Genomic DNA, 23,247 nt, shown 5'->3' on the forward strand with positions numbered 1-23,247 from the left:
TTCTGCAGGTTGCCTCGGTCGTGTAATGGGGAGGTTTTGGTGGCAAAAAAACAAGAAAGTTGTTCACGCGCGCTTGAGTGTGGGACGAGGCTTAACGTCGCGAGGCCCGCTTGTTCGTTTGACCCGGAGATGACGGGATAGTTGATGGGCAATGCGGTCGATTGAACCAATTCGAATCCCTTGAATCGAAAAAACGAATTCGACAAATCTTTGTATGTTGGGGAGAGCTTGGGCGAAGATGAAACTCGTTGAATGAGGAAGGGTGGAGGGATCTGGGCAAGAACCGATGACGAGTGTGGGTTTTTTGGCGTGGAGTAAAAAAAACAAAGTTTGGTATTTTGGTGATGGTCGTTTTGCTTAAGCGCCGCTGCTGCCCGCAGAAACAACCCCCACCTGCGGCTATATCGCGTGTACTCGAGGTAATTCGTTTCTATTAGAATCAAGTAGCCAATATGCATCTTATTTGGCATCAGGGATTTGGCGTCTCTCGCTGTGTCGTAGACTTGATTCAAATACATGATGCTTGGGGGTGCGTCTCTTTCAGAGGTAGCGCATCGCAGCAAAGCAACTTGGCAGGCCAGCGCGTTGAAATTGATATTACTGGTATATGTAAATAGTTTATCATGACAGCAACATGGTTTTTTTCCTGGCCGTGTTTCTTCTCTGATCATGGTAACTCGGCGTTCAAACTCGACGCATTACTGGAGCTGTCTGGTATACAAGGCCTGCGTTTGGTTCATCTCGGATGCTCGGCAAGGTGGTTGGATATGGAGGTTACGATTATCACTTTTGGGGTATTTCTTAAACATTTCGCTGATATGCACCTTTCTGTTTCGACGGTTCATGTCCCTTGGCACTCTTCCTCGCTCAACATGCTCAAGTACGTCACAAGGCTACACACGCAACTCGACGAACAGTGACTAACCATGCATTCAACCGAGACTTTAAACACCACTATTGCAGGCTCACAACATCTCGCATCCGCCGTCGACTCACTATCATTCATATCCTCTGCTCTTATGCACCATTGACGTGAGTTTTGCGTCTACATCTTTACCAACGGGCAGCCTACCCTAGACCAACACATGTCAAATGCTTCAACATGACCACCACCCACCACCACCCACCACCACCATCACCACCACCTCTCGCGGTCTTGCGCATGACACATCGGCGCGGTCCGAGGTAAAAGTCGGTTCCCCCACCGCCGTTGTCGTCTTCTTTTTCTTTCTTCCTGTTTCCATGACACACACACACACACACACACACACACCACACATGCACACCTACACATACTTTGGTGCGCGCGCCATTGCATAAACACGCCCCCTCCTTCCTCCTCCTTTTCAACTCGCGGCCCGTCCCGTTGGATACCGCGCCGGTATTCGCTTAGTTGCAGTGTTGCAACAAGCCAGAAAAGAACGTTTTCTCCCTCTTTTCTAGACTGTCCAATAATAGAGCATGCAATTCATGACACCCCCATCCTCTTTGCTTCACCGACATTACTCCCTTCTCTTTTTCTTTTTTTTTTTTTAGTGTGCTGCCCAAAGACGAAGACCACGCGGGGTGTGCATATATATATATATATATATACTTATATATGTATATACGTGTGTGTCACTGGTTGGCAAGTTGGGTAGTAGGATTACACGCAACAATCATGTCTTGTTTTATGACTTTTCTTATTAGGCTCTCTTGTACAGGACTAGTGTAAGACTAAATGGGCAGGTAAACAAAAGCAAGTAAGCAACAAGATTGTGGCCTGTTTTTTTTTTTTTTTTTTGTGTTATTCAGAGTACACCGCCTGTGGGCAAAGAAAGCAAGCACCAAAGGGAAGAAGAAATGGAATCGACTTCCAGAATTACACCGAAAACTGCACGGCATCAGGCACAAACACCGCCTCTTGCAACGGCTTATCCGGCTGGCTTATCAGCTTATTCAAGGGGAAAACGGCATGTCGCAATGACTATAATCGAAGCCGCATCCTTTTCACGTTTTCTTTTTTTTTTTTTTTAAACTTTTATCTGCCGATGCATAAATGACAGATGCAGCTTTTGTACCTTCTTTTGCTTTCTTTTGACTCCTTCTCTTTCATGTCCGAGCCCGAGCGCTCCGCTATGCAAGCAAGGGATGTTGGGTCTACTGTACCTTTCGGCGGTGAGCCCGCCACCGCGTATTTAGCTGTCCCGTCTGAGAAAAGAGAGGATTCCGTCATTCGTGCGACACATGTAACTACCGAAAAAGCCCCAAAATAAAAATAAAAATACAAAGAACAAAAGAGGAAAAATAAAAAAAGACGGCCCAGGAATTGGGCGGACGGACAGGCGGGCTTTTCATCGGCATCCCCCGCACCAGCGACATGGCTCGACATTATCTGTCTGTATCAGTGCGGATCATCAGTCTGTTTATGCCTGCGCCCCGATTGTCTCGTCCTGTCAGTTTGCTTCTTTCCGCGGCCGAATCTGGCACAACCGTTGCTGTTTAAGTTGATCTTGTGTTAGAAAAAAAAAAAGAAAAAAAAAAAGAATCACGTACTCTGTCGAGGCAGCGTGCCATCCATGCCGCTTCTTGACCGCTACAACTTACACCAACTTACACACACTTACACATAGGTATGTAAAGACACATGCGCATTGGGCGTCAATAACCTTAGAGAAAAGACGGCCCTTTTACTCCGTACATGGATAGCCATAGTTCATCACCACCAAGTGTCCTGGCTTCGCGGCTGCTCTCCGACGCATGAGCCACGACTTGATTAAAATCGCTCCTCAGCCATTGCGCTCGCTCCCCTTTCCTTGCTGTGGCTAATAAACAAAGTGTCATTGTTTACTTGTAACATGGCGACGAGCGGCGAGCGGCGAGCGGCAATTTCCCCCCAATCGATACCGCCAACTTTGATACATCGGCTTCGGTAAGCAGAGCGAAAAACGCAAAAAGGTGCGTAACACAACATGAGCGCCAAGCTTTGGGTTTATCATGCCCAAGACACACGACAAAGACAAAGCAGGCCACAACGTCGGTCAGGCAGCCTCATATACGCCATCATCCCTGCCTCTCCACGCCCAAGAGATTCTTATAATTAGCACTAATAAGAAAACATGTCCTGTTTGTTAGTTAGTCAAGCGCCTTTCTGTCAGACGCCAGTTCTCTCGTGCCAGCATCACTGCCTTTCTGCATGCTCTTCGCAAACCTCATGCGCCATGACAGAACTAGGCTGACAGGGCTCGACAACGGCGTCGAAGCCACCATCTTCGCCCTCCTTGTCATGTGCCTGGGAGTGCCTCTATCAGCCAGCTTCTCCAACCCTCTGTTGGGCTGGAATATAAACCAGATTCCTGGAACTTGTCTCCCAAGCCACCGTAGCATTTACGTTAGACGGCCAGCCGGCGCTCCCATGACCAAGCTTTCGGGACCGCGCGCTGTAACCTCGCAATTCGTTGCAAAAAAGTGTGGCTGTCCTTGCTCCAGGCTAGATATGCATGTCCAACAGGGGACACACATGTGCAATGTCGTCAGTGCCAGCCTTTTTTTGCCCTTCTTCAGCCACCTCTGTCAGTAATCTCAAAAAAGACCACGTTATATCCTCACCGTATTGCTGTCCGAAAAGCGTTTGATTGTCATCTTTTTCGCCATGTCGAGTGCCACCTCTCTCACAATCGTAGTCTGAGTTAGACGAAAGATTCAGGGCTGCCGGGGAAGCTCATCCTAGGGCCCGGAGCAGCGCCCTACCATTACCATATGCCACGACAGAACAAGCAACCAAAGATGGGGCATGCGCGGATGACGAGACTATGAATATGCCAAGTTTCGTGCAACCAACCATCTCATCATCTTCTGAACCTTCTCCCTTCGCTACCGCTGGCGCCCCAACATCACCAATGTCGCCAGCGCTGCCCACACACATGTGTGAGACGGTTGAGCACGATATATGGAAAAAGGGTCCAGCCGGAAAGCACGTCAGTCTTTTTGCCGCGGGTGCGCAGGTGCAGCATTTGCCATTGGATTTAGCTGTGGAGGAGAGAGACAAGAAGGTCAAGGGAGAAGGTTGAAGGTTGCATGAGAGACCAGCATTAGCTTTGCAGGGTTGCTGATCGACTCTGGGTTAGGGTTAGAGCAGAATCAGTCACCACGCCTTCATCTTCCTTTCGTTTCTGTTCTTTCAAGATTGCATGTGTGTCTCCTCTCGCTCGAGACGAGGTGGCATGTTTTTGTCTCGTCTCCCGGCGGTACATCATGTGCTTTAGTGAGCCAAGGGGCACTTGTCGCGCTGCCGGTGCGCCATGTGTTGCCTGTCACAACCACCTCGATAGATGATTGACTTTATTTCCACACCGGAGACAGCCTGCAGCCTCACGTGAAGAACTATTCTCTTCTCGACATGCCCAAACATTGGGCCGGTGATACTTGATCTCATGAGCACGCTCCGTGCACCCCAAAGCCACTTACAAGGCTGCATGGGAAATAAGCCGAAATCTAATGTTTTAGACGTGCGAACCTTGGCCCGGGATAAGTAGGGCTCGGCAGGCCAATTTCGCGCTTCTCTCTCTTGTGTTACAAAGGCCAGCAAAGCAGCCCACACGCACCCTGGTTAGCCTCCATACGGCGGGACTGGATCGTTCCAGAAGTTCAGTGCGTTGTATCTCTCGTAACAACTTGCCCATGGGGAAGGAAAAAACCCGAGACACGCATGGGAGTAGCACGGCAGACGATATTGGTTCGGCGCCCCTAACTCGGTAAAGCATGTTTGCTTTTCGACATTACCCAGTAGTGACTTTTTCCACACAAAGAACTTGTTAAAAATGTCGGTCATGTAAATGACATACAGATTCGGCGGATCATCGGGTGGCGATATCGGAACATATGTAATGTCAATGCCGTGCAGGGGAAGGAGCCGACATGGCCTTGTCCCTGACCGGTGTAAGTCCACAATGGGGATTAGGTCACAAGCCGTACCAGCTTCAAGAAACGTGGGAAACAGAGAGAGAAAGCCCAAGCACAGTAGGTTTCTCCGTAATTCCTGCATCAATTGCCTAACTGTCTGTCGCTCTTGTGCCTGTGCTGAAAGTGCATGGTCAGCAGCTGCCGCTCATAATGAAGTCGCGTCGTTGAGAACCCATTGCCACTTTTGGAAACATCCACACAACCCATTCGGGCATCGTTCAGATGCACCGTGACAAATTGTCTTGCCTCCGGCTGGCAACAGCTCCATCGAATACGGGCGCAAACCACTCAACGCGCTTGCTGACATACCAGTGTCCCACCTCGAGTTTCCAAGAGATTTGCCTCTTCACAAAGAGCATGGACGCCGCGGGCGTGTCGTGCCAAGCGCTCACGGATCCGCTTGACAACGTGCAAGTTGAGCCCAGAACTCATTAAACGAAGATCGACCGGACCAGAGCCGTTACACAGGCTGACATGCGAGCAATGGCGTTTGCCAGGTCGTCCGGTGGAAAGGAATCGCTTCTCCTGTATGGACGGATTTTTGCCGATGATTCTCCCATAAAGGGCATGTGGCTTCTTGTAGGTTGGATGGCTGGATGAGGCTGGTGGCTGGGCGGGCCGATGATATTCAGCCATGACGGTGGAGGCCACCCATAGTCCTATTGGTGCTGTAGTGAAGGCTCTGGCCACGAGCCGTTGTTGATATGGGAAAGGCACGGTCAGGCTCCCCATTTATCGGATATGCGGTCTTCTGGATGTCAAGCATCGGCCTCGTGAGCTCGGAAGACAGGCTTCTGCGTTCCCGCCGCTCCAGCATGAATGATCGGCACAGAATGGCGTTGGGCGGGGCATATTCTTTCGGCCGTGCCTCAGGGTCTCACAAGTTGTAATGCACTGGATATCGAGCCGCGTGCCGCGTGAACCTTGTTAGAAAGTATTCTCTTTGTACGGATTAGCCACAGCCTCTACGCGGCCTCTACCGCGTCGATCCGGGTCAGCGGATGAAGAAAGGCATCGCTTCTCACCGGCTGCAAGCGTTGCATTATTGCAGACGTGAAAATTGATTCGACGCTGACCGCAATGCCGAATGCTGGCAGATCGTTGTAAGCCTTTCCCTTTCAAGTCGCCCAATACATCCGATGCACCCACCGGAAGACGTCTTCCGAAGTTGGGGTGTGGTCCACGTCCCTGCGGCCATTCCTTGTAGCGAGATGGAGTGCTCTCGGTTGTATCCGCACGAAGTAACTGAGAGAAGAAGCACATGAGTGGGATCTTGGATCCTCTCGGCTGTATGAGGGGAGCTCTGCAACGATATTGTGCTCCGCTTCAATCGCAGCATGGCCAGCGCGGATGAACCGTCACTTGAGCTAGCGTCGTTAGCGGCCGCATTTATGGATTGACAGCTAGCCATGATGTGATGATGACTGAGGAGAGGAAGCAATTTTTTTTGTACAAGGTTCAACCTGTGATGCTCTCTGTATGTTGTGTCACTTTAGGCTGCCGGAACTGCAAGTTCCACCTGAGAGGTTTGCGCACGGCCTAGAAGTATCTGCCCGCTGATGGTTGGCTCTATTATTAGAGAGCGGTGTAAATCGCACATGGCTTCTTGCAGGCATTATCTTGCTGCCCGGCATGATTCCGTCATTAAAGTCAGGAATAGTACGAATAGCTTGAAGAAGAATGACGCTGCTTCGAAAACCTGTGTGGCTGTGCGGCTTTGCCATGAGAGTTTCTCGTGCCTTGTGTCGCCAAGTGCAACTCGACACTGCGAATTTCACCTCCTCAATTTCGTATTCTAGACCGCACCAGTGATGGCTAGTCAATTGAGGCTTTGTCAATCAATAGCAAGCTTTGTCTTTGACGGCAGGCTGCAGCCATATCACCCGCTTCTTCGAGCTCAGCGGTTTGAGCGGGTGTACTAGGCTTGCCCTCGTTTCCACCACAAGACAACTGTGGCTTGTTACAGTAATCTTCGCTGTCTTGGCTCGTTGGGGATGGGCTTCTGCGTTTAGGTCAGGGGATATTGTGCATATCCGGGCCCGCTCAATCGGTGGTCTAGAACGTCTATTATAGTGGAAACCAGGTCAAGGATTCCTTGCTGAATGTCATGTTCAGCGCCTTATTACTGACAATTTGATGACCGGAACAGTCTCATCGATCGATGAGACGCAGCGCATTGGTTGACTGGCAAGTCGTGCAGCATGAGTAGGCACATGCTAAGAAGACTCAGAATGAAGTGATGCCAAGGTCTGTTGCTGGACTCTTGGTGGCTTTGTAGCGCCCGCGCTGTGCGGTCAACTTGTCTAACTCGGAGGCTTTTCCTGCTTTTAACTAATCCGTAGTACTAGTAGGACACATTTGTTTCAGGGATATGGTGTAGACTTACCTGTGTGCGATGAAGCGGAAATTGTCGAGCGTGTGTGGACATAACTAAGGTGTAGTAGCTCACCTTGGCCCGACAGCCAGATATTTCGCATCCAAACTCAACGATCTAGAGTCCACACGATGATGGTTGCAATAAGATCTCGTAATCTGTAGGCTATCCGCGCAGCAGGTGACGTTGCCATTATGGTACGCGCAGACTTAGAAGATAAATGAGCCAATGAACACACTTCGCGGGTAGCTTTGCTCAAGGGTCGATTTCCCATCAAAGCATCGTCGAAACTGACAGACTCGAGATGAGATGTAATGTGTGTAAATTTACCGTGTATTCGAGCTTTGCAAGCTGGTGCCCGTAAATAAGCGTCGTAGCTATTCTCGGCACAGACCCGGGCCGCCAAGATGAAGCCGGGCGCGCAGGCCAATGGATGAGAACTGATCGGCCGCTAGGTAGAGCTGTTGGGGACCGGTATATCAGGGCATTGTACCATATCCTGTTGGCAGCATCGGGGCACTTATGAGGATCAATGCGCAGAGTCCAATATGAAGGCCGAAAAGCGACCTATCCCAATTGAGGTGATAGCAGAGAGGAATACATGTCGACGGCCTGGCCTGCGGCAACAACGTAATTGGTCTAAGGTAGGCGATGACGCGCCGACGAACTGCATGAACCTACGCCGCCCATGGTCAGCAGCCCACATGTCACACACGCACTTTAAGACCACCCACATTTTCAAGAAACCGGGGGAAGCATATGACAGCCCAGAATACGACAGTGTTGTTACAGTATTGAGTCGCCGGCATCCCATGATGGTCAGGGAGCTGCACATGTATTGGGCAATTGGCATCCTCATGCTAGTATCGCCACAGGGCGTAATGTGTGAGGTGTGGTGACCAGCTGGCTGATGCGAGGCAAAGGAACTACGTATGCAAGCAAGCAGCCAACATGAGGTAATGGACGAGCAAGGCCGTGTCGCCCTGGCCGAGTGGCGATTGCTGGTGACTTGTTGGATTGTGCTCTGCCTTGACAGGCGTGACAGGGTCCCACAATGGCCTGGCCCAGCACCTGCATGTATTTCCGTTGCGCATATTGGCAGGCAACAATGCGGGCAGTGGCTGTGCGGCTCAATCGAGGCCTCGAAAATGGAGCCGCCTATTAGCCACGTAGCCACCCACGTAGGGTAGCGTAGGGTAGCGTAGGAGCGGTTGGTGTTGAGAGGCGGTCGGCCCAGTCGAGGGACCAGTCAACCAGTGTCTTGAGCATGGTGGTGGCGAGGCTGCGCTTCTGCAAGCAGTGCTGAGCTGAAGCGAGCATCTGCAAGGCATCTGAGCAATGGGGCTAAGACGCCGAGAAGCCAAGGAGTATCGCTGTCGAGATGTGCACCCTGCATCGAATAGACGCCTTCATAGATGCCGAACAACGAATAAGCACCAGAGGGGTGTCTTGCATAGATGGAGCTGTTTAGACTGGACAGAACTGAGGCGCAAAGCTCGGTGGCAACGGCCCGCCGAACACGGGTAGCTCCAGTTTGGAGACTACTCGAAGAGGACATGGCGAATGTATTCTTGATGGTTTTTTTAGGTTGAATTTCATTCGTTGCTGGAATAGTTGGCGCCCTCGTGCGTAGACTTCAGCAACGACCACCAACAGCTCGAGTCAGTATTAAGCATGACAGCTAAAGTGTCTACTAGTATCGTGTCAGGGAGCGATCTGTTCAATTTCCTCTGTCTTTGAAGCTTATTGTGATAGTTTTGACATGCCTCTGCAGTTTGGCGATGGCACTAGCACACAACACGCGATGGTTGAGGGTGGCACCAAAGCAAGCAAACAGAAGCCAGACGCAGCTAGCAAGAGTGAGAATGCATAGAAGCAACAAGCTTGACGAGATTAGGGGTCCACGGGGTCCACCGCGGCCGTTGGCGAGAGGACCTGTGTTGGGCGAGGAGATGGGGTGGGATAGGGAATTGTGCGCGTTGGTTGAATGCATGTTCGTTTTTGGATTTGGTTGGTGGCCTGGCAAATTGTGGTGATTGACAAGAGGTTTGGAAAGCTGGTAGATTATTTAGTCAGGCGTGCACGATGGGGCATTGCCGCATTGTGCATCATGTCGGTACCTGGGTACATCGGTGCCTTTCCGTAAATACCCATGGTGCCTACTCAAGTTATTCAAGTTGACGTTGACAATTGATCTGTACCTCTTTTGGGGGTTCTCTGATGATAGAAAGGTCAAGTGTCTCGGGGTTGCTTTTAGGGGCCTTGGGAGGGGGAGGAGGGGGGGGTGTATGGATTCTAGGGGCTGCAGCGTGACCTCAGGCGGGACTTGTAGGTACCGCTAGGCTGGGTCAGCAGCCAAAAAGTGAAGACGCACTGCGACACGGTAGGGCGTATCGAGCTCGATTCGGTGCAGTTGTGTGGAAAGCAAGCAGATGGGTGTGCCATCGCGGAGGCGGCAAAGGATTGCGACGACGAATCGTGCAAGGCCACGAAAGAGGATACATCTTCTGTGAGTTGTACTGCATTGCTTTCCGTTGTCCAGAAGGCTTCGGAAGTGAAGCCGTTGTTATACGGCGTTAGGTAAAAAGGGTAGGTAGGTATCAGTACCAGAAGTTGAACAAACCCAATGCCTGCTGGGCGCCACCGGACCCCCCTTCCATGTCCGCTACCTACAGTACCTAGGTAAGGTAGGCTGCTGCCGGGCTGCTAGCCTCGCTCCCCCACCTACTTGTGCCGCGACTTATGCTTGTATGCACCTACGGGCGGCGCTATCAAGTAAAAGCAACACACGGTACTCCGTAACACCTCCTAGGTTACCTAAGTAGGTAATACAAAGAATGTTGAAGGCTGATGCAGGCTGCAGCATGAGGATGCGGCAACTAAACCAAGACAAAATTCAAGTTTTATTGTACACCACATCGATCACAGTTGGGTAGGCACGCACTGCTAAGTCAAGTTCATCTGTTGGAAATGGCTTCAAGTCTCCATGCAAGGCGACCTGATTTGATGGTCGCTGCGACACCCGCTGTAGCACATGGCCGCCACTACCTGAGGTTAGCGCCAGTCGCCGTCCACCGCCCGCTGGGCCTCTGCGCTCTCACTGGCCAGAACAGAGTTCCACTGTAACCGCCTGCTCACCTGGCTCAACTGCTGTACCAGGACTGCATACTTGAAAGTCTTCGTACTTGGTAGCACTGGCTGCACCTGTAGGTAAAATGCGCTTCCGCCACCCGGCCCTCCACAGGCCTTGTCTCGCCCATTCCCAGCGGCCCCCCGGGGGGGGGGGGCACTCTTCGATCGGCCTTCAAAAACACCGGCACCAACTCTTTCAACTTTGCCTCTTCTCTCAACATTCGCTCTGCCTTTTGTCAGTGCGTCAGCATTCGTTTTTTCTAAACCTTCTCTCCGGGTTGCTTGTCCTAGTCATCGGCGTCTATCTAGTCGTCCCTATTCCTTACCATCGGCACTTTGCAGCCGGTTTTGGTTGCTCTTCCCTTCTGTCCCGCAGCGGGTCGTATTTACTCGTCAGGGCCGCAACTCGAACCCTCAATCCCGCCACCTTGCGACGGTGCAACACCGTTTCCTTTGCACCCTGTGTCTACAATTGCCACGGGGCATGGCCATGGTAGCTTCTCAGTGACTATCTTTACAGCTTTCTGTATGTACTTTGTGTCTCGTCCATGCTGATTCCACCCCCTTTCACCAGTCGCTTCACCAGCGTTTGGCCTCTGTTTGCTTCCGTTGGCCCTCACTTCATGCCTGGCCAAGGCCAAAAGCCTTCATGCCTGGCCGAGGCCTTCATGCCTCCATGCCTGGCCGAGGCCAAGGGCTTTTATACCTGGCCGAGGCCAAGGGCTCTTTTTTCAACTTCGATCCTGCATCAATCTCCATCAGTCAACCGACCAAAGCTAACAAAGATATCTACCTAGTCCGCCATGGCGGTCGCTGACAGTTCATCGGCTCTACAACAGCGACTATCCGACTCCTCCTTACCTATCTCGGACCTGATCCTTCGCGAGACGCAATACTTGTATTCGTTGACGCTTCTCGTTGCATTTATATCATGCGTCGCATGGTATAGCGTTTACAATGCTAAGAAGCAAGAGAACATTGTTCAATCTCATATCAAGGGCCCCGGAGGAAAGCCACTACCCGTCACCAAGAGGAAGACCAAGGACGATGGCGAACGAAAGCTTGGTCCGCACTTTGGCCCGGCTGCCAAAAATGCCTTCCGCTATCTGGCTGGAGTCATTTTTCTCTCCTACGTTGCAACCGGAGCCTTCATGTTTGATCATGCCTTCTACCACGACAATCCCTATAAATGGTCTAAAGAGGGCCTCTCGTGGGCTGGTGAATGGACCGTTGTTCACGTTCTTGGCTCCACCTTCTTTTACCTTTACATACTCTTTTCCCTTTTCGACTGGAAGAAGGGACCAAATGTCGTACACCTCCTGATCTGGGTTCTCGGTCTGGTGGGCGAGGTGGTTATCTTCTCAACCACCTTTATAGCTGCATCTGAATGCCACCTCGCCAGCCCAAAGCCGGAAACGACTGGAAAAGACTGCATCGATCGTTGGACCAAGTTGGATCTAATTCTATACTTTGTCCGTATCCTGCACTTGATTGCACTTATTGGTGTCTTTAGTATCGCCTGGATCGGCAAAGTGCGTTGGAAGCGCTCTGACAAGCTGGAAGACGGCTTCGCCCATGAACAGACCCCTCTCCTAAATGGCAATCACAGATCATATGAGGCTCAAAATGGCGATGCCAATCGTACCGATTCGAATGGTCGCGATGCGAATGGCCGCGAATCCTTTTCTCGCCGCTCCCGAGGCCGAACTATGTCCAATGCGGCCAAACACTCGGCCCCCGCTTCACGCAAAGACGAGAATGCCGCTTTTTATCGACCTCAAAAGCTTCCTCACAAGACTTGGTGGGAGTATATCCGCGGATATTCTCTCTTCTTTCCCTACTTGTGGCCCAAGGATTCAGTCAAGCTGAAACTGCAAGTCCTTGTTTGTTTCGTCTTGGTCATCATTCAGCGCATCGTCAACATCACCGTCCCCATTCAGATTGGTGAAGTTGTCAAGCAACTCAATTATGCCATCAAGGAAGTGCAAGCTGGACAGCCACTGACTATGGATCTCTTTCCACTCCGCGCTTCCCTGCTCCTTGGAGTTCTCTGGGTTCTTCAGGGCATGCTCGGACCGCTCCGATCATATCTCTGGATCCCCGTTTCTCAATATTCGTATCGGGGCTTGACAACGGCTGCCTTCAACCACGTGCATTCTCTAAGCCTGGATTTTCACCTCTCCAAGCGCACTGGCGAAGTCTTGTCTGCACTCAACAAGGGTTCTTCCATCAACTCTTTCCTCGAGCAGGTCACTTTTCAAGTCATTCCAATGCTGTTCGACTTGATTCTGTCCATTAGCGTTTTCTACTACAGGTTCGGCCCTCTTTACGCGCAAATCAATTTGGTCGATACTTGTTGGTATCTTTACATGACCATCAAGATGGCGTCGACTAGAGCTGACCAGCGACGCGAAATGACCAATGCTGACAGAGAGGAAGAGGCCGTCAAGAATGATTCAATATCAAGCTACGAGACGGTCAAGTATTTCAACGCCGAGGAATACGAGTTCAACCGTTACCGTGGCAAGGTCGGAGCCTACCAAAAGGCCGAAGCTCAGGTACAGATGGGCATGGTCATGATGAATGTTTGCCAGACTCTTGTCTTCAATATTGGCAGAATTCTTGCGGCTCTTATCTGCGGCTGGCAGGTTGCGGTTGGAATGCGCGAGTCCAGTGAATGGTTTGTCGTGATTTCCTACCTGACCCAGCTTCAGGGACCACTCAACTTCTTTGGCACTTTTTATCGGACCGTACAGCAGTCCATGATTTCCGGCGAGCGTTTGCTCGAGCTCTTCAAGATCCAGCCTACGGTTGTCGACACCCCCAATGCAAAGCCCCTCGAAAACTTTTCTGGTCACATTCGCTGGAACAATGTCAGCTTTTCTTACGACAGGCGTCGTACAGCGCTGCGCAACATCAGCTTCGAGTGTCCGCCTGGAACCACGACCGCGTTTGTGGGTGAGTCCGGTGGGGGGAAATCGACACTGTTCCGTCACATGTTCCGTTATTATGATTGCGACGAAGGCAGCATCGAATTGGACGGCAAGGACGTGCGAAACTTGACCATCTCATCCGTTCGTCGCCACATTGGTGTTGTACCTCAAGACACAACCTTGTTCAACGAATCGCTCATGTACAATTTGAGATATGCGAATCCAAATGCCACGGACGAAGAAGTGTATGCTGCATGCAAGGCAGCTAGCATTCACGACCGAATTTTATCCTTTCCCGACCAATATGAAACCCAGGTTGGAGAGCGCGGCTTGAGGCTGAGTGGAGGCGAGAAGCAGCGTGTGGCCATTGCTCGCACAATTCTTAAAAATCCTCGCATCATCATGCTTGATGAGGCTACTTCGGCCCTGGACTCCCACACAGAGCAGGAGATCCAAGAGAATGTATGGAGCATTGGTCAAGGCCGCACCTTGCTCATAATCGCCCATCGACTGTCCACAATTACCCACGCCGACCAGATTATTGTGCTCCATGCGGGCACGATTGTTGAGAAGGGCACACACGAGGAGCTTCTGGCTGCTGGTGGTCGTTACGCGTCGATGTGGGAGAAGCAGATCCGCGCCGAACGCGCGCTTAACGCTGCAAGAGAGGCGACTCAGCGCGCCACGCGTGCTCTCCGCAGGGCTAACATGAGCCACAAGAAGGGAACCGAGACGCCACTAGACGGCTATAACAGTGTAGGCTCCTCGGCCTCTCTTTCCGGCAACAATGCAAGCCGCGGATCCAAAAAGAGCAAGAGTGACGATACGACCGAGGAAATCACCACGTCCGGGTCTTCCTCCTCGGACGACGAGTCTGGACACACCGAGGAGCATTCGCCCGAACGCAGCAAATTGAATCAGTAATTACTTCAGCCAGCCCGATTTGGCTTCCATCATTTTAATTTTTCAAGGGAGAGACGTATTTTCCGTACCGTCATAGATGGCAACAAGACTCTGGGAAGCGGTAGAAGACCAATGCTGCACACCGTGAGGTGGTTTTTTTGGCACTTAATATTCATTACTGTCCAGAGCGACAGACAAGCGGGATTTTTTTCATTGAGCTCTTCTTTTCTTTTCTTTTCTTCCATTTTCACGAGTCAGTCGTTTTTTGTTCTTTGCTTTTACTGCGCCGAGGCATATGATGTCATGAAGAACGATTTTTTTCTCTTCTCTCTATCCCCGGCAAGACATACCGGTTATCAAATCTGCATATGAGCGGCGTTGATGGGGCGTCTGGTTGTTATTCTTTATCATTGTCTCTCTTTGCTTTTTCCATCAATCATATTCGACGCTGACTCTTTTACTTTTGATTTCCTGATTCTCTTTCTATGTCCACATCTGCTAGTTATGTTGCTGATTTTTTTTTTCGGGACCATATTGGACGGTCTGTAATATGCCGACGCGGGTGAGCAGTCTTCAATTACGGGAAAAGAATCAAGGAAAGGAAGGGGAAAAGAACTTATGAATGCGTGCTTTTTTTTTTTCATTCGATCTGTCTAGAGCGGCGAGCGCATTCTGGCGCAACAAAACGAGCGTTTTTCAGTCTGTTTTCCTGCCTTCCTCTGGGAAGAAGAGAGTTACGAATGACTCTATTTTGGACGATTATCGGCATAGGTAGAAATGAATGCAACTCACGTCGCCTTTCCACTCATTGTCACAAATAGTACAGAGTGAGTTGACTATGGTTTTACTGCTGAGTGAGCGGTGTAGAGGAACGATGAGGTAGTCGTAACGAATGTCATGTGCCGCTGCGGGCAATTATTAAAATATGCTAAAGTACAGAGAAGAAATCGGGCGGCTTAAGTCATAAATAAGGACTGCCCACCACCAGCAGTGGCGAAGAAACTATGATACAGAGAAGAGAAGAAATTAAAGAAAGATTGATGGAAAATTGAGACACACGCATTTATCATGTCATCCCATCATGCCAGTACACATCCCGTCAAGCCAACACACCAACATTACGGACCATCAAGTCCCCGTTTCTCCATTGTCATGCAAATCTTCAGTCCCCGGTGGCTCAGTCGCGGTGACAAGAGATGAAAGGGGAAAGGGGGGGGGGGGGGGGAGGGGGCGGATATCATCAACAAAGCGAGTTGTAAGTACGTTTATGCGAAAGCCTGGCCAACGCCCTCTCGTTCCTTTCTCTCCCTGTACCGTGTAGTGGCCAAAAGAAGAAGAAATAAAATCCGATAAGCCATGCAATATTCTTTTTGCAAAATATTCGACCAATGAATCATTTTTCCATATTCTAAAGGGGGCCCTCGTTGAAGAAAAAAAAGAGGAACCAACAAAGGTTTGTCCTATTCTGACTTGCCATTAGGCTTTTGGCCGTTGATTTTGAGAATCGGCACAGCATTCTGCTTCTGCTTCTCACCGACGGGCTTCGTCGTCGTCGTCGAATCCTCTTCCTCGTCGTCGGAGCGGTCGTCGGTCGCGTTGCTGTCGCGAACGAAGCGGTACGCAATGCGCAAAATGTAAAATAGCCAAAACAGATTAAGCGCCTGGAGAGAGGTGAGCAGGGCGGTGGTGATGTACTGAGAAATCCAGCACTTGTACTGCTGCGTCTCCCAGTTGAGCTCAAAGGGGCCGACGGTGCGAAACTCGGTAAACATGGAGACAATGATTTTCAGGTTGATGTAGTGGCGGAGGTAGATCCAGACGCAGACAAAGAGGAAAAAGTAGGGGCCAATGAGCGCGTGGTCGAGGTAGTTGAGGACTTTGGAGGTGGCGAGGAAAAAGTCGGAAATGTCGTGCGAGGTGTAGACGGCGATGCCAATGTAGGTAAAGTGGAAGCGGTAGCTGAGGCCAATGAGGGCGAGGCTGACGACGTGGTGGCCGACGAGCTCGTAGTAGTCCTTACGCGGCTTCTCGAGGCCGAGCAGTAGGACAATGGCCTGCTGAGCCCAGTACGCGGCCTGGAAGAGGTAGTAAAACTTGACGACGGCCTCGTGGGCGCGGTGCGGAAACGCCTCGTACATGCCGTGCGTGTTGTAGTACCACACGGGCGTCCTGCTCATGACGTACAAGCCCGCCGGGCCGAGCACGGCAAAGTAGAGCGCCGTGTAGGCCTGCTCCATGAAGCGCGCCTGCTTGGCGCGCGAGAGCCCCGTGCGGCGCGCCCACGGCCGCAGAATCTCCTGCATGACAAACTCGCGCGTAAACGACAGCACCACGATGTAAAACGAGACGAAGGCGATATCCCACTTGCCCTTGCCGTACAAGACGGGCTCCGAGGGATCCGTCTGCGGCAAGGGATAGGAGAGAAAGATGAAGCGGTGGAGAGGGTTCGCGGGAGTCGGGTGGACGGCGTAGCCGGCGAGGCATAGGACGAGGATGACGGCGGGCAGGACAAAGGTGCGCCGGACAATGAGCTGTCGGAAGCGGGAGAGGAGACCCCGCGCGCGGCGGCGCTTCGAGATGCGCTTACTATTGGCGGTGATGCTGGTGGGCGTGGTGGGCGTGACGGGGGAATCGACCTGTCGACGGAGGAGGAGGATATTGTTAGCGGGAGCCATGGTTTCGTGGTTGATGGATTGGATCGCAAAGAGGATATAGCAAGGAGAATCGCAGGGAAAGGAAGGAGGTAAAAAGGAACGAGGCGGGGGACTAAAAGGGACAAGGAATTGTATATACATGGTGACCAAAGGAATCGCCGGCTTTTAAACTGGCGCGACTCGAGGCAAAGGCCGGCGCACCCGTGTCGCCGGCGCGGATTTCGCCGCCCAGGCCAGAGCTCTTGCGGCGGCGCCGCGGGGCCGAGTCGTCACCGTCCATCATGGCAAAGGGGTCGAGGGAGGTGTTCAGGAGCGGAAAGGGTTCCTTGTCGCTTGCCGCGTCGCTCGTCGTCGCCATGATGTATGGTTTGCCTTCTTTTCTTCTCCTTTCCTCCTTTTCTTTCCCTCCTATCCTCAGTTTTGGGGTTTGGAGGGGGGGGGGGCGACGTTTGTGTTTGATTCGTTCGTTTTGTTTTGTTGATTTAAAGGAGGGGGTAGTGACGTTCGAGTCCCACTGGTAGCGTATGTTTTATTTGTCGCCCGAGATCGAATCGGTCTAAAAAAAAAATAAGCAACCCCCTCGTTCTTGTCATGCAGGGTGGGAAGCTAGAGAGAGGTGTTGTCGAGTTGAAGAAGAGACAAGAAAAAAAAATCCCCATCAAAGATTTGCCGGATCGGAAAATTGGGACGGGGCGGGCGCCGCCAAATGTTGAAAAAGAAAAAAAGATCGTTTGCGTTCGTAGAGCAAGACAACAGATAAAAACAACAATTATGAACGGTTGGGAAAAAAAAAGAAGAAGAAAAGAGAAAATAGCTCTGGGCGTGAGGGTGTACAGGTAAAGAGGAAAAGTCGATGGGAAAATAAAGACTTGGGTTGCCTCCAGCTGGGGGGGGGGGGTCTCTAAACCTCCGCGCGTCCTCGGTTGGTTGGTCGGTGGGGACCTCTTGTGTTGCCTGTGGCGGACGGCAGCAGCAGCGGAAAAGGAACGGGGGATTACGGGGGAAAGAGGAGAGAATTGTGAGAATCATGTATTTTTCCGATTCTTCGTCTCTGTTCTTTTATTCTACCTCACGGGCAAAGTGTTGGGAAGGGACGGGATCTTGGGTACGGAGTACTAGATGAGGCTGAGATGGAAGGGGGGAAGGATCTGACGATGCAGTCCGTTTTGCCTGCCAGAGCCGTCGGGCAACTTTTTCAAGCTGTCCCTACCTACTCAACATACGATACGATTTTCCACTCCAAAACAATGGAAGACTCTGCCACGAATTTTTAGAATTATAGACTTCAAATACCAGTATTCAATTCTGCTATTTGCCAAATCGTCGACAAAGACTCAGGAGAAGACAGGTACAGCCTAACAAATACTAGTGACCCCAGAACCCCCCGGTTTGATTAAAGACCCCACCGAAAAGTCTCAGGGCCCTGCCATTCTTGGCAACCTCGTCTCGTCGAATCAGAAGCCGTCATTTTGTTTTTGGCCAGGGGAACAGTGCACCGCACTGCAATTGATCGCTATGTATCCGTACGTATAACTACGTAAACTTGACTATATTAATTCAGTAGAATCACAGACGACGGAAAAAACTCAAAGTCGAGTGCCAGGAAAATCCAGGCAAGTATGCGTGTCTGTATATTGCATCGCCTACTGACTGTCAAGAAACACAGTCATCTTGTAAACCCTAAATGTGAACAAGAACCAAAATCAACGCCTTACCTGACGCTCCCAAATATGAATATGATCCATCGGATATATAATGTATGTATACAAGACGGCCTCGAAGCCGTCCATTCCCTTTCATGTACATGTTAATATTACCCAGCCCGAGACGCCGCCGATCCATTCGGCCGCTCCCGCGACCGCACAGACGACAAGTCATCCGTCGTCGACTGGCCCTCATCCTCGTCGTCCTCTTCCCCCTCAAACGACTCGTCGTCTTCTTCCTCATCATACGTCGCGGCGCGACGATTCACGCCCGGCCACAGAGGCGGCTGACTGACCGGCAGAGGAAGCGGCGCCGGTCTGCTGCGCCTGGCCGACATTCGCGCAAGACCATTCGCGTACCGCTCCGACGCCGTCGACGCCGCGGCATCAATCGTCGAGCTGCCACCATAGACGCTGCCGCCTTGTGACTGTTGCTGCGTAGGCTGTTGTTGTCGCCGTGCTTCGCTGCCTTCTTCATCCTCTTCGAGCACCTGCTGCAGCGCGGCACCCCGGCGAGGAGGCGCAGGTACCACCGTAACGGGCAGCTTGTCCGTGTCTGTCGACGGATGGAGTTTTTCTCGAAAGCGCTCGGCCTGTGATGCTGCAAAGTCCTCTAGACGCCCTCGAATATCCCATCTACCACCCCGACCGCCTCGGCTGCCTGCTGTAATGGTGTTGAAGTCCATGGTTCGGGTAATAGTGTGCTGGTCGTCAGCCGCATCTTGCACTTCTGGTCCATTGCCGTACGACACTGAGCGCAGAACCCTTGCGCGTGCCGGCGTCATCATCTCTGTTTCTCTGTTATATTCGCTTGCGGCGTTGCCAGCATCACCAGACGCATCTGGCGAGTATCTTGCACCTGCGCCTCGTCCATAGTGACTCCGCGCGTCGTGAGCATCCTCGCTATAGCTCTGAGGCCCGCTTGGGTGTCTCACCAAATCTGGTGCGTGCGTGAAATACGGCATAGGCGGCTCAGGTGTTCTCGATTCGCCCTGATATCGAACGGCATATACCGTGCTTGCCGCGCTGGGCGTGTCAGTTCTGCTGACGGGTGTGGCAGCCTGCGCCGCTCGTTGCGACCATATGGGCGGTCGCAGTATATCGCCCATGCTCCGCCCCTCGTCCTCGTGCGGTCTTGGCCCTCGGGCGTGCCCGTTCTGCAAGCCGCCTGGGCCAAGAGCATGCCCATTCGGTCGATGATGCATCTGTCCCCCTTCCAAGTCGATGCCGTTGCTTCCGCCGCTGCTACCGCTTCCTCCAAATTTGCCGTGCTTATGGCGCCAAGGATATTCGGCAGCATTGATTTCAAGCATATCGTCCCCGTCATACACTTCGCGGCCAAGCACGCCGTCTTTTTTCTCTTCTCTTTCAAGGGCCTCTATTCTTTCAACCCATTCCCACACGACAACACTGGCGGCGGCGGCGCCGACCCAGCGTACATAGTCACCCCAGGCGGTAAAATTTGGTTTCGAAATGTCGAGAATGAAGAAGACAATTGGAACTGTAATGGACAGGAGCGAGATGACGGCAACGAGGCAAATATTCTTCATCAATGGGTGATAGAATGCACAACGTCGCTTCAAGAATGCGTAGTACGAGACCCAAAAAAAGTAAAGGAGGCCGAGGGAGAGTTTAAAGACGTAGCTGATGGCAGGTACCGGGTGGGCGAGGCCCCTGTTGGAACGACTGTCGTCACCATTTGCGTTTGGGTCAATGTAGTTGCCATTTAGGATATCGTATTCACTGAAAGGAAAGCTGTTGAGTGAGGAAAAAACAATATCGAGACTGATGAGGGCAAAGGCTACCCATTTGATGACAACCTTTTCGCGATGTCGAGGGAAAAGGCGGATGAGGGTCTGGGCTTGTGCCAGCCAGAGAAAGGTGTCGGATATGATTCGGATAATTTTGAGCTCGAGACGGGACATTACGTCGCGCTGCAGCTCGCGGGCATTGGTGATGCCCCAGACGTACTGGTCCTTGACAATAGACATTGTGTCGGCCGTAGCAACGGTGAGTGATATGGCGACGGTCAGCGCGGCAATCTTTTGCAGCCAGGGACGGCCACCAATGCTGACGCCTCCCGAGGAGGAGCTGCCGGTGAAGCTCCCGCGGCTGCCGAGGTAGACGATGCCACCGTCAAAGGTTGAGCGGGTGGTGATAAAAAGGGCAATGACGAGCATCCACGAGACAATGGTGCAGGCGGAGAGGGCGTATATAATTGGCGAGGTGGAGAGGTAGAAGGGGTCGCCGAAGCTGGATATATGAACCGTCTTTGGGTTGTCGTTGCCATTGTGAAAGTTGAGCGTGGCCGAGGCGGTGGGGGTACCCGTGGTCGCGGTGACGACAATGTCTGATACCGTAATATTGGCGTCGTCGGTCGTGGAGGGATTCGTGGCGGTGACAGCCTGGTCGGACACAGCGGGCGAGGTGACGGACGTGCCGGTGGTGGTAGCTCCTTGCTTCGATTCGGCGCTGCTGCTGCTGCTGCTGCCGCTGCTGTCATCATCGTTGTCGGCGCGCGGCAGCAGAGATGCGCAAGGAAACTGCTGCACAAGTGGCTCGGCGAGGGTGATGGGCAAGCCGACGTCGGGTAGGGTGATGACACCGAGGGCTGGGTAGAGGGTCGAGGTGCAGAGGGAAGCGGCCGCCGTCAGCGTCGCCGTGGCGGCGACGTCGACGGACACCATTCTCCTTGCGATACCTGCGAGACCCTTTTCGGCGCGTGGGCAGTAGAGTTGCCTCTTATGCCAGACTGGCTGCCGAGCGCGCCCGCTCGGCGTAGGGAAAAAAAAAGGGCGCCGCGAGATGCGTGTATCGCGGATGACGGAAACAGACCGAGACCAAAAAGAAAAAAAAAATTAAGAAAAAAAGAAAAAAGAAAAAGAAGGTCGTTGCTAGCGAATTAAGGCCATGGAATCCAGTGTGTGCCCTGACCCGTGGGTTGACGTGATACGGCGGGACATGCAGTTGGTCAATTTGTTGAACGTTGTTGGACAACCGCAGGCGGGAAAATGGATTGGAAGGGACCGTTGCAGGTGGGCGGCTGGCTGGCTGACGTGGGAGGCTTACGAGAGGGAGCTAGAAGGTGAAATGTGAGCGATTTCGGCATGCCAACAAGTCGCAAAACAGAAAATGAGGGCAAAAAGGGGGATGGGAGAGGAGAAGGAAGAGGAGGAGGAGAAATGCGGGGTGCGCAAGAGGCAAGTTGTACAGAGATGGGTGTTGCGTCGAAGAGGAAGAGAAGAGCCGTTGTGGCATGCAATACGAACATTGGTGGCACGACTCAAGATGGCAGGCAGGCAGGCAGGCAGGTGGCAGGGCAAAATGGAAAACGCAAAGGGGGGGGGCACCTGGAAAAGAGGCAAATTCCGTCGCAAACGCCTAGGCCAGGTGGACCATCAAAAGGACCTTTTTAGTGCTCATCTACGGATAGCTTGCCACGCCTTCTGTGTGTAACTTGTTGTGTATTGCCGATATCGTTGATTATGACGTTGATGAATTATAGTTGTTCAATGAGAAATTTTAACAATTTCCCATTCATGCCCTTCTTCTCCGCACTGCCTGCATGTGCTGACGCGGGGTTGCCCCAGGTGCATGCAACTTGCCATGACAATGCCCGTTTTACACGCGTCACAAAACCAGGTCGAAATGGGAAAATAAAAAAAGAGTACATAGGTTCCAAGAAATTAAACCTTTTTTTTATAAAAAAAAAATCACCAGGTCTTTTGATGATCGATCCCCCAAGCCCCCTCACGTTCAACGGAGCTATTGCCTGCATGTCTCTAGTCATATGTCCTCGTGCAGCTTTCTAATAATAAGCCATGCAGATAGATACATTGACCGCCATAGGGATCCCCCAGACCTAAAATGGCGCCATCCTTCTTCACCGATGCATCAAGAATTAAAAGCCCAAATACAGAACTTTGCACTTGAAAAAAAAATCCTCTCACCATTCAGACAGCCTCGTCATCTTTCCACGCCCCCCAAGATAATCCCGCCCGCAGCTTTGCTTTCTCGGCGCCCGCGTCAGCCCGTGTATTTCAAGGACCGAACCTAACTATCTATCTACCTACCACGGCTGCCACGGTACCACCGAGCCTCAGCTGAATGGCGTCAACTGTTCCCTCTCCTGTCTTCTGCCAGTCTTCCATTTCTCTTGGCATTGCCGCACCGCCCTACCCCAAAAGCAACAAGTAATTAACTACGTACGCCCTTTCCCCCCTCATCATTCCCTCGCCCACGTTTTCTGCATCACGTTACCCAATCTATATCCATCCATCCATCCATCCATTAAAACCAATCATGACCCCGCGCCGCCCGCGCCACCCGGACCCTTTGCCCGCTAGCGATAAGCTTATTTTTCTCTACTCCTCGTCTTCGCTTACCACTGTGGCTGTCCGAACACACCAAACTATAAACTTTATCACCCTTGTATATAGATACCAATTGTAGACGGATCAGTCAAATGCGTTGAAAAGATAAATCGATTGACAGTCTCCAGGGGTATCTCCCTTTTTCTACCTGACCGAAGTCGCCCCGAGTAAATATAAATAGTATCTTTGGAAAAGAAGGAAGCATCAAACAGACCCAGACCCCATTGACTCAGC

The 23,247-nt window shown here is 51.8% G+C and overlaps 3 protein-coding genes across 3 annotated transcripts; 1 reads left to right on the top strand and 2 right to left on the bottom strand.

The window, feature by feature from the left end:
- Nucleotides 1-11,250: 11,250 nt before the first annotated feature.
- On the top strand, nt 11,251-14,304 carry BBA_01884 (heavy metal tolerance protein; the record flags this gene model as incomplete). Its single annotated transcript, XM_008596981.1, has 1 exon — nt 11,251-14,304. The coding sequence occupies one exon, from the start codon at nt 11,251-11,253 to the stop codon at nt 14,302-14,304; it is 3,054 nt and encodes a 1,017-aa protein (XP_008595203.1).
- A 1,439-nt stretch (nt 14,305-15,743) lies between these two features.
- On the bottom strand, nt 15,744-17,295 carry BBA_01885 (sphingosine N-acyltransferase lac1; the record flags this gene model as incomplete). The annotated part of the gene is made up of 2 exons (XM_008596982.1): nt 15,744-16,919; nt 17,077-17,295. 2 exons carry the CDS (start codon nt 17,293-17,295, stop codon nt 15,744-15,746), a joined length of 1,395 nt encoding a protein of 464 aa, XP_008595204.1.
- A 1,455-nt stretch (nt 17,296-18,750) lies between these two features.
- Nucleotides 18,751-21,327, bottom strand: BBA_01886 (PalH protein; the record flags this gene model as incomplete). Its single annotated transcript, XM_008596983.1, has 1 exon — nt 18,751-21,327. The coding sequence occupies one exon, from the start codon at nt 21,325-21,327 to the stop codon at nt 18,751-18,753; it is 2,577 nt and encodes an 858-aa protein (XP_008595205.1).
- Nucleotides 21,328-23,247: the final 1,920 nt, after the last annotated feature.

The sequence above is a fragment of the Beauveria bassiana genome (genome assembly GCF_000280675.1).
Source record: "Beauveria bassiana ARSEF 2860 unplaced genomic scaffold BBA_S00004, whole genome shotgun sequence".
Taxonomy (NCBI): Eukaryota; Fungi; Ascomycota; class Sordariomycetes; order Hypocreales; family Cordycipitaceae; genus Beauveria; species Beauveria bassiana.